A 12,389-nucleotide genomic window follows, 5' to 3' on the forward strand; every position below is an offset into this window, starting at 1 on the left:
GCTGTGAATCTCTTTGATCGTGCTCCTTCACCCTGATAGACAGATGATCTATGTTTTCCTGGTCTATTATAAATTCCTTTAGTTTTACCTTTCTTGTGAATTTACCAGACGTTTGTTACTAGCATTGGTTTCTATCACTTCACTGAGTAATGATCTTTGAGTGTTTTGACCAACAATGCCATTATTGTATATGGCCCTTCATCGCTGACCAATTTATCATTTAAGCTAGCTTTATCTTCTCTTTCATGAAAATGTTTGATTTTAGAATTCACAACACTATCTGAGTTTAGAGTAGAATCCTTCTATATTTCCACAAAGAATTATTTCCAATTCATTCAGTGCCAATGATGTTTCTGATTGTATACGAGCTTTCTTTTGAATTTCATTATTCATTTGCTGTCTATCTCACAGAGACACGTCCCTTTTCTTGTAGCTGGCTCAAAGAGGGTTATCATTTTGTTCGTCAGTTTTAAAACATCCACCAATCAGCAATTTATTCTTCTGTGGACGTACCACATACTCATTTAATACTCGTTTCATAACTTCTGCCAGTATACAAAACTGGTTTGGTCCATTCGAGTCTCCTGAATTACTTCTCTCTGTTTTTGTTTAACTGCATTTGTAAGCAGCTTTGCAGAATTCTGCTATTTTCTGTTTGACCTCGCCTTTTCCTTTATTGTAACCTTTGACCCCAATCTCCTCTTTCCATGCTTCCCCGACTTTTATTGTCTTTCACTTGGGTTTCTTGAGACTACCACATTTAATGTTTCTAGTTAATTTGTTTATTTTTTTACAACATTTCAGTTTTTACGCACAATGTTTTTTACCCATCTCTATTTGAGTGGAGTTTTGAAACAGCTCTTCTATGGCCATATGCATGAAGATAGACTTGTCACTACTGCCCATTAAAGGCAGCATCGTCTATTTCAACACATAGAATGCAGAAGGTACAACTAGAAGTGAGGTTTATAGAAGAGTTGATCTCTCTCGCTAGAATACAGTTGATGTTTTGCATTACCTCATTCAATTATCTTCCCTCTACTGTCCAGTCAGATAGGGTTCTGGGTATTAAAGCCACTATTAACGATGACCTCCTTGGCCACACTTACAATAAGATGCAGCACATAAGTACATATATATTCTTCTATGGTAATACTGTTGGTGATGAATAAACTGACCAGGATGCATTATTTGTCAGAATGACTACCAAAAACTTCGTCCTCACTGTCTTTCTAAAAGGGAGTATTTGGCAGCATTTAATGATGCCATCAACAAGGATGAGAAGTCCTCATCCGGTATTTCCCTCCACTGTCAATGGTTCATAAAAATACGTCAATGCTTCTGCCACATTACGATGTTACTCCCATATCATTTTATCTTGCACCAATATGACATCTTTCTCATCCAATAACTTTCCAATAATCGATTTTCTCGTCTTGTAGCTACGAGCGTTCCAAGGTATTATCGCAACAAATTTCCTATTCATGATGTGTTTTTATCACATACCTTCATTTTTCTAAGTGTACGTCTTGAGGCATATTCATCATTGTGGTGTACAAATTGTGTAAACTTCTAATTAACGTCAATATTGTTGATGATAGCACTATAGAAGCTAAAGCAAGGCAGAAAAGATCCTCATCGCCCTGAGGATTCGACAGTTCAGCAGATGATAATTTCTATTGGAGTAATAACATTTTCACTGTTGTCAGGAACGCCTAACCTCCATTTTGGTAACGATTACTTTGTAGTTATAACTTCATGGCGCGCAGGTGCTGTTTCTTTATATCATAAACAAGCAAACAGATTTTGCCTGTTCGAGTCGGGCTCTTAATCCTCTACTCTAGATATGAAGCCTACATTACGTAATAGCTACTTTATATAAATATGTTTCATTATTTGTTGCCACTTAAAAATGTGCATGCTTTTCGATTATGAAAACGTATGTGTTATTCATTTAATATTTACTTTGTTAATTATTTATTATGTTTTCTTCGTACCCTGTATCCCGATTGTACAGCGGTAAGTCTACGGATTTACAACGCTCAAATCAGAGGTTCGATTCTCCTTGGTGGACTCAGCAGATAGCCCGATGTGGCTTTGCTATAAGAAAACAAGCATGCACACACTTCGTAACCAATTAAGAAAAATATAGTTTGTTTGTTTGTTATAAAGCTACACAAACTATGATTTGTGTTTTCCCCAACACGGATATTAAAACCCAGTTTCTAGCAGCATTGGTCCATAGACGTACCACTGTGCCACTTGTGGGAGTGGGAGCAAAGAAAAAAAGAGAAAATATAGACCAAGACAATACTAAAGACCCGGCATGGCCAGGTGGGTTAAGGCGTTGGACTCGTAATCTGAGGATCGCGGGTTCGAATCCCCGTCACATCAAACAAGTTCACCCTTTCAACTGTGGGAGAGTTATAAAGTCACAGTGACTCCCACTATTCTTTGTTAAAAGAGTAGCCCAAGAATTGGCTGTAGGTGGTGATGACTAGCTACCATCCCTCTAGTCTTACACTGCTAAATTAGGGACGGCTAGCGCAGATAGCCCTTTAGTAGCTTTTTGCGAAATTAAAAAAAAACAAAAGAAAAAAGAAGACGCTACTAAAGGCTGCTAAAAGCTATAAAAACATTGCAAACAAACGTAAACTTATTTTAATGCGTAGGAAAAGAATAACCCATAAAAAGTGTGGAAAAGTTTGTAACGACTACAGTTTCACAAGGTTATCTTTCACCGATAACCATTGCATATATTTTCTAGTTTTAATGTCAATGTGTTATTAAACATTTTTGACAACGACGAATGTTTCACAGGTATAATTCAGGTTTCTCTTAGCTGACAAGGAACATCAATGCGCATTTAATAATATATTTAACATCCATATTTGTTTATTTAATTTTGTTTTCGTTCGAATTTGCCCAGTAGCTTTTTTTAAATTCGTTTTTGTTTGTTGTTAAGCGTAAAGATAGACAATGGGATATCGAAACAAGCCTTTAGATATCGCTGAGCCACGCAAGGTTCTTTTCTTAAATATTAATATTGAAGTAATAAATAACTGGGATATAGGGTAATTTAAAATATGTCACATTAAAAGTTATTTCCTTCACAAATAAGACTACAGTAACAGAGACTGGTTTAAAACTACACATATTTGAGTCCACATAAATCTAAGATTATTACTTATTATTTCAAAAAAATACATGTAAAATATGGGACTTTAATTCTTGTTTTTTTAATCCTACAAGATCTGTGACAAAATACTTCTGATTTCACAAAAAACACAGCCATTATAACAACTACAATTTCTTAAAAGGAAAGCACTATACACCTTATCAACATATGTCCTGATACAGCAGTAGCTTGTTATATAAAGTGTTAAGGGTGTTTAACAAATCACAGCTCAAGAATAAAAATAGCAATATGCAATACACCATAACTTAATGATATAGATAGCAATATGCAATACATCATAACTCAGTGATATAGATGGCAATATGCTATAGTACAGTTTTGTTCAAAAGACGTTTATTTTTCGTGCAAATGGTCTACAAATTAGACGAGCTCATGAAAACTAAAAGTAATTCAGTTGAGCTGTGTTGCATTAGTTACTCTATACTGAAATAATCAATAATTAGAAAATGTTTTTAGAATCGACTGAAAAGCTTCGTACAATCACTGGCGGTTCACGAATGAGATGAAAGGAATGTTAAGAATACACATGGTCCACCAATATGTTTAAAAACACAAAACAAATATTCTATGAAAAGATAATTCTTCTTCTTATTTAAACATGCTCGTTATTTCTGAAATGAAAACCAAACAAAACGAGTTCGTCTCTGCCAATAAAACATCGCCAACAAAATGAACCCCCATCTGTCATAATCAAAAGTATCACAGAACTTAAGTAAACCCAAACAAAGCCATACTTAAGATTGAGTCCTTTTTGGAAGTACTGATGCACAGGTTTAACTTAGAAAGTAAAAGGTAGCAAGACTATTCGTTGAGTAATTCTACCTCTGAAAAAAAATGCATAGGCTTAGTAAATCAGGCAGGAACAAAGGAAAGTATATACTGATAGAGAACAAAGAAAACATTTATCGATTGTAAACTAGTAAAGAACAGGGAAAAAAATTACACTATGTAACACAAGTTTTGTTCCTGGATAGTATGTGTTATTTCTTTATTGCTTATGTTGTAAAAGTGCAGAAAATGGCCATTATTCCCTTCAAACTTTGCTTTTGTGACCTGGATAATAAAATTCAGAAATTATCATATTTTGTATGTAAAAACGCGAAAATTTGCACATTTTAATTTACATAAGGTTTGAATAAAACAACATATGAATCAAAATTTGCATGTATTTATACTAAAGTTATACAAAAATGTTCAGAAGTGAGTAGTTTTTCGAGATTTCACTTTCACGTATCAGCCCCCAAATATATTCTTCCATCGTGTTTTCGTTATACGCTCCCAAGTCACAAAAGCAAAGTTTGAAGAGAAAAATAAGTCTTTTCCATTTAATTTAGGCATAAGCAATTGGAAAATAACACTTTCTGCCCAGGAACAAGAAAAAGTAAAAATTGTGTGGCATAGTGTTACTGATTGCAACCTAACAAGAAACAACAATTTACAGGGTGTTCGGAAAGTTACTGTGCAGTTTTGTTTGTTTATAAATATATAAGTGCACAGTGACTTTCCGAACACCCTGTATATCTACCTACTGTAAACTGTCAAAGAAAAACGTAAACATTTACTGATTGTAACCTAACAAGGAAGAAAGGGAGAACATTCACCGACTGTAACCTGACAGGGAACAAGGGAAAACATTTATCGACTGTAACCTGACAAGGAACAAAAAGAAAAAAATTGAATACGTGATATACGAGAAAGATATGATAAAAATAGTATAACAATGCAACGTGAAAGTTTGTAATAGTGTGAACGCCTTTTACACTTCTCCTAAGACATTATTATGAGGACTAGTCTACTTTTAAATATTATTTCATAGGGTGGTTGGAAAACTGCTATTATACATTCTTTTAAATCTTGGAAACCTCGATTGGACTAGATTTAGAATGAAGTATTTTAAAACATAATAAGCCTAAAACTGATGTCTTGTAACAAATGTAATTAACACTTACAGTCATGGAGACGTTACTGTAGATCGGTCAGCACTGTGCAGACTAATATTTCTGGTTTACAGAGATAAATAACAGGAAAAAATATATAAATGACAGTCATTATACAGTGGTTTAATGAGAAAATAACTTACAAAAACTCGTTTCGTTGACGATCTAATTAATTTTTCACATAAGTCAAGTAAACCTATTATTATTAATTATTGATAGGGATTTATCATTTAAAAACCACTTCTAATGTTTATCTATTAACAAAACGTTTCTACAAATCTTTTGCTGTAGACACTTGCACTGAACAAAATCGTTTTTTTAAAGGCTATTCGTATACGTACGTTAGACGATTTTCTAAAGTACGACCAGTTTCTCGAAGAGTTCAGTATTACGTTTAATTAACCATTTTAGTATGTGAAACAAATATTTTGTTATTTATAAACGATGAAATAAGCAAAGTGCCGCTAAACTTTATTGTAATCTTTTGTACAGTTTATAGGATTTCAATTAACTTTTTAATTGATGTTTCGGGGTAACCGTAAAGTTTCACTGGCAGGTAGTATTTTACTTTTCTTCTTGCAGCACAATTACTATTAGAGACGAAGTACTTAGCCCTAAGCATTAGGGAATAAATTACAAGCTGTGAAAATGAAGCAGAATAGAAAGAACTAGAACAGAATTACGTTGTGTTGAATTGTTTGTTTGTTTTCTTTAATTTCGCGCAAAGCTACACAAGGGCTATCTGCGCTAGCCGTCCCTAATTTAGCAGTGTAAGACTAGAGAGAAGGCAGCTAGTCATCGCCACCCATCGCCAACTCTTGGACTACTCTTTTACCAACGAATAGTGGGATTAGCTGTCACATTATAACGCCACCACAGTTGAAATGGTGAATATATTTGGTTTGATGGAGGATTTGAATTCGAGTCCTTCAGATTGAGAGTCGAATGCCTTAGCCACTTGGCCATGCCTGACCCTCAAATTTTTAAAGTGATAGACTTATAGTGAAGACTGTTAAGCAAGAGCACTCACCATCAACTCTTATCATTTAATGGGATTTGACTGCTTCTCTTATAATGTACCCACGGACCAAAGTGCAGATTGCAATTTTGTTTTTGTAGAAATGAGAGGCTATAGTTTGATGCACTAACTGCTAAGCCTGACTTTAATATAAAAAAATCACACACTACTTTCTGTGTCTTCCATTTATATCCAATACTGTTGATGAAGTCAGTACAATTTTTAAGTTTATGTCTTTAACTTTATTTTCGTATTTATCAAGATAAACTGAATCACTGAATACTAAAAGTTAAGGCAAAACTAACGTAAAATTTACTTGAAGTTTTCCTTTCTTTTTAATTTCAAAATATAATTTATTTCCTTTTGGTTTATTGCTAATTGTATCATTGTTAAAAAAAAATACAACAAACACCAAATGTTTTTTTTCAGAAACTTCTCTCCCACTGTAGTTTGCGGTTAAACTGACCAGCTTCATTCTCAATAGTATCATGATAGTTTGTTTCTTCATAAGTTTATTGATAACGTTGAGGTTGGTAGACAGATTAACATTTAAATAAATGATTAGTTAGTAATTGGAAAATAACGTCAGTACAAGATTAGCAAAGTAACGAAATACAGTAAAAACGGTTTATACTTTAAAGTAATTAACATCCACTATTAATCAGTTAGATGTAACACAATCGATCATTTTAGAGCCATACGTATCTTTTCACATGATAAAGTGGAATGTTTTTATTATGTGAATCAATTTCATATATCATTCTCTTTCCAGCGTCTTGAAGCACGTGGAACGGTCTGTGACTTTAATTTAAATTAGATGTCACATATTTATTGTTCAACAAGCGTAATAATGTCAAACTAAACAATACAAATAAAATTTACTCCAAAACCAAATTCGACAAACACCCGACTTCCCTTTGTTATTAACTGGCACATGTTTTAACTACCACAGAATAACATTGTTTATCATTGTTGTGATGTATATTTTATGTTAACAATATATCGATGTGTTCGTAAGTTAAAATAACTCTACGTTTTCACATAAATAAATACGTAAATCGTCACACACCCAGCACTACAGTATGATATCAGTTTTATAGAACCCTTTCATGGTTCTGTTTAAACAGTATTCTATTGTTTCCAAAAAACTCACAGATACAGATTGGCCAAACATGTCTGCCACTTAACTTTGATTGACAGGCTTTCTAGAATAACAATTCAATACTTTAGAATAAATGAAACAAAGTAATCTAATGTACGCAAATGTTATTTAGCTTCAAACTCCACATTAAAAAAAAAAAAACTCCTGGTAGGGCAGAGGTAAGTCTACGGATTTACAATGATAAAGTCAGGGTTTGGTTCCCTTCCGTAGACACAGCAGTTAGCCCGAAGTGGCTTTGTTGTAAAAACACATACAGTCTTCAAAATTAAGGAAACACATATTTAACTACATCATTTCCATACAGAGACTACATAGCTAGAATTTAAAAGCTCAACCAAAATGGGATTACTTTTTTTCATGATTAATTCACGTGTAACCCAAAACACGTGTGGTTAGTGAGGTGGTATTAAATTTCAGTTTTTGTGCTTACCCCTAAAACCCATGGTCACCATTCTGAATAAACCTCAAATTTCTGCAGACAAGTGAAACCTAAGTTCTTACTGACTAAAAATGAGTTTTCGAAGGATAATATTTTGCGGTTAATCTATTTCTTCTAGGTATCTTCTCACGTGCGGTCAAGTTGCCTTTTAAATGTGCCGATCCATTTTCATTGCAAAAATATTTCGAACGTTTTATATATATATTTATATATACACGTAATATTTTGATAAATGTGTAATAGATTATGGCATCAGAATACTTAGTTTTAGGTCTTTTTTATGTCTGCAAAAGAAATGCATGAATCAGTAACATACGTTAATTTAATATCATTTCTATAATTTTATTGTAACTTTAGCAATAAATACTAAGTGGTCTAAGCCTATGAAATCCAAGTAATTTCAGGAACTAACAAGAAACTTTGGAAAATTTGTTAGTTATAAAGTATATAGTTCACTCTCAAGCTCTTGTTGGGAGTTTGTGTGAAATGGTTTCCACTCTGTAACTGTTTTCTGAAGAAAGTTTGAAGTACGATTATATATAGATTATACTCACATTTTGTGTTTTTATTTGGTGCAGAGCTACTTGAGGGCGCTATATGCACTAGCCGTCCCTAACTTAATAATGATAGACTAGACGGAAGTCATCTAGTCAACACAACTCATCGCCAACCCTTGGGGCTACTCTTTTTCAGACAACGAAAAGTGGAATTGACAGTCGATTATAATGCCTCCAAGGTTGAAAGGGCGATAATGATCGGCGACTAACAGATGGCGAGTCAATAACCCCCAGACTTAGCTAGACCTCCTGATACCTTTCTGTTGACTTCATCTAGGTTTTCAGTCCTATTGAATTTTCCGATTACTATTTAAAAAATGAATTGTTCATGATTTTCCTACATTTACAAATTGAAGTCTGTTAGAAATGAAGTTGAATTTCGCTTCACAAATGAAAGCTCCTATATTGTCGAAACACTAACTAGTGAACTCACACACCCTTGGCAATTTGACAATTTCATTATCGAGTAAACGGGGCATTAAAGACTTGCACCAATAACTTTAGGATTTCAGAGGAAATTTAAAATATCCTCGTAAATACGTAACATGATTTAACAGGAACTTCATCAATAATATTAATCACTGAATATTTACACTAAGTAAACTTTCTTAGATTGCTTAACCAAGAAACCAAGCGTAGCTAACGGTTAGGGAGACTGACACTGCTGTAATTCATGGCGCTAAATTCAACGTTTTCATTATATTTGTTTATTAATAAATCCTAAGGTTCCTAATAAATCGCAATTTTACTGGTGGATCACGTTTTCTAATAAACTTTATCGTTTTCAAACTACACTGCCTCCTGGTGGCACAGCGGAATGTCTGCGGGTTTAAACGCTAAAATCTGGTGATGGGTAGAGCACAGATAACCCATTGTGTAGCTTTCAGCTTAATTACAAAGAAGATATAATTACGAGTTGTTCTCGTGCTTTGTTTATCCCTAAAACACACGTTAGTGAAACTAAAATCTCTAAAGACATTTTTCAAATGCAAATGAAAAGACCGTATTTGCCATAATTTTGTATTTTTAATAATTCTGAAACAGTGTTATACAATTAAAATTTATACTTTATTGATATTAAAGGATAAAGTCACTGAAACTTGTATTTGTCAAACATTCTGTTATTCTCTTATAATAGTTTATTTAAAATCTTATTTTAATTCGTCATTGCTCAAACTCAATATAATTTCCAGTCACGCCTATTAAATACTCTATAAGAATAATCAGTGATGTCGATAAAACCCACTTGTAGAGAAATATATATGCAAAAACGGCTCGTTTTTGAATAACCCTGTCCAAAAGTACCTGCTTGTTGTTTAAAGCAAAGTCGCACTGGGCTACCTGCAGTATCCATCCGCGGGGAATAGAGCTGCAAGATTTTAGCGTTGTAAGTTCGTAAACTTCCTGTGGAATTTAAAAACTCTCAAGGCTTAACGTTATGCTTTTTGTACATTGTTTGAAAGAGTGTAGTCTAAGCTATATCTGTTAAATGAATGCAGCAGTTTTGAAACTTAATATCAGAACTAAGTATACCTGACGATATAAGCATCCATGGATTTATAAACTTAATATTTTCTGAACGAATATGTTTTTCTTTAGGCTTATGTTTAAGCCTTTCTCTGAATTTTGTTTGTTTTGTTTTTGAATTTCGCGCAAAGCTACACGAGGGCTATATGCGCTAACCGTCCCAAATTTGGTAGTGTAAGACTACAGGGAAGGCAGCTAGTCATCACCACCAACTGCCAGCTCTTGGGCTACTCTTTTACCAACGAATAGTGGGATTGATCGTCACATTATAACGCCCCCACGGCTGAAAGGGCGAGCATGTTTGGTGCGATCGGGATTCGAACCCGCGACCCTCGGATTACGAGTCCAGTGCCTTAACCACCTAGCCGTGGCGGGCCGCTTCTCTAAATTTAAGACAACTATAGAATCGCGCATAAAATTGTACGTTGTTATAAAACATTGATGTATACAACAAAAAAAAAGAAATTATGTTTTTGCACAAGTTAGGTCCATTTAAATTTTGTGATTTAACTGGTTGATTTTCTAATATTCTCTAGGCGGTTTGTTTGTGTTGAAGGAAACAAACATTTAGATATCTTGATATTAGGAAAAAATAGCAAGTATTATACTGTTTTACTAATACTGTAATAACAAAATAAATATTTCTCTTTTTATTATTATATTCTTTATTCTTAAACATGGATACTGCAACGAATAACGAGCCAATAATTTGTTAACATATTATTAGGCGTTATCAGGTGAAACTGTACTGCTGTTTTAGAAATCTCTATTGTAATTTCCTTATATATATATTCATATGAATACAGAAATAATTTTCTATTTATTTTAAGGTCAACACATCAATATTTAATCTAATAAATTATAGAATTAATAGTGATTTGTCATAAAACGGTGCCTTCGTGCTTTACACACTTCAAAGCGAGTCGTTGTAAAATAAATTTATTCAATATAATAAATTTGTCGTGTACGACTGTATTAGGCGACAGTTTCTGCTTTACTGTTTTACCAGTAAAAGAATAAGATAACAGTAAGATAATCGCTTTTGCTTTGTCAGATATGTTTCTTTTAATTTTGTTACAAACTGATTGGTCTATAAATACTGGGAAACTTGTTCAGTATATCATACGTTACGTTGAATTTAACTAGGTATAAATGCTGCTTTATAATCCTAAACATTAAGAGATAACTGACCAGTGGTGACGTCTGGGTTTACAATGGTTGTAATTTCAAGAAATACTTAATTAGCAATTAATATATTTCTTCAAATAGGTATGTGGCAATAGTGCATCCTTTGACTCCTCGAATGTCGAAGAAGAGCACCTTTCTCTTAACAGGATTAATCTGGGCATGCAGTGTCCTGTTGGCACTTCCAACTCTCCTGTATTCCACCACAAGTACCTATCAATACGTTATTGGCGGAGACAGAACCTTGTGTTATCTACGATGGCCTGACGGACCTCTGTCCAAAGACGACTACATGTACGTCGAGTTTGTCAACAGATAAGTAAATTCGTATAATTTCATTGCAGCTTCTGAATAGTTTAATGTTTTATGTTTGAGAGTTATATCATTTATCATTATGTTAAGTAATGTTCTATGTTGTTTTGTTTACCTCACTTATCAAACATATCCTCTTCATTTTCTTGAACGCCCTCCATCTGTAATTTATTAGATTTATATATATCTATAGATTTTCAAACTTAAAAGAAAACATAATATTTATACAAAGTCTGACCTAGAATAGCTTTTCTTATTGTTTTTTATCATACTTATAAGGTAAGCTTGATGACTTGTAACAATAAAATTCGTTGTTTTATACCCATGTTGAACGCAACACATTGTATAGTTTGCACTTAATAGCAAAACAAAAATTCCAGAATATTTTAGTTGTTTTTTAATAGACGATTTCAGCGCAATCATTCATTTCAGGACTTCTATGTTGTCCCCCCCCATAACGGAACAACTGCATGACTGCGAACTTACAATGTTAGAAACCATGTTTTGATACCAGCACAGCTATCCCATTGCGTAGCTTTGTGCTTAATTGAAAACGACGCCAAAAAGAAGAACATCTTCTACGTTGAACTAATACGTTTGTGTGTTTTGAATTAAACACAAAGCTACACGATCGCTATCTGTGCAAGCCGTTCCTAATTTAGTAGCTAGTCATCACCACCCGCAGCCAACGCTTGGGCTACTCTTTTACCAACAAATAGTAGGATTGACCGTCACATAATAACGTTCCCACGGCTGAAAGAGCGAACTTGTTTGGTGTGACGGAGATTCGAACCCGAGATCCTCAGATGACAAGTCGAGCGCTCTAACCCGCTGGCTATGTCAGGCTACTTTTAAGTAAAAGAAGTATATTTAAATGTTAAAATGATAATTGTTATAGCGAATCATAGCTAAATAATGAGGTGGGGTAAGGCGTGCGACTCGTAATCTGACGGTGGCGGGTTCGCATCCCCGTCACACCAAACATGCTCGCCTCTTCAGCCGTGGGGGGCGTTATAATGTGACGGTCACTCCCACTATTAGTTGGTAGAAGAG

At 34.0% G+C, this 12,389-nt stretch overlaps 1 protein-coding gene across 1 annotated transcript in view; it reads left to right on the top strand.

The window, feature by feature from the left end:
* The window catches only part of LOC143235507 (tachykinin-like peptides receptor 86C), a 65,971-nt gene that overhangs the window by 22,319 nt on the left and 31,263 nt on the right, over window positions 1–12,389 (top strand). Inside the window, exon 2 of the mRNA XM_076473712.1 lies at window positions 11,109–11,318. Coding sequence (XP_076329827.1) covers window positions 11,109–11,318 — 210 coding nt within the window. The remainder of the gene's footprint in view (window positions 1–11,108; window positions 11,319–12,389) is intronic.

This window comes from Tachypleus tridentatus, chromosome 12, assembly GCF_004210375.1.
Source record: "Tachypleus tridentatus isolate NWPU-2018 chromosome 12, ASM421037v1, whole genome shotgun sequence".
Taxonomy (NCBI): Eukaryota; Metazoa; Arthropoda; class Merostomata; order Xiphosura; family Limulidae; genus Tachypleus; species Tachypleus tridentatus.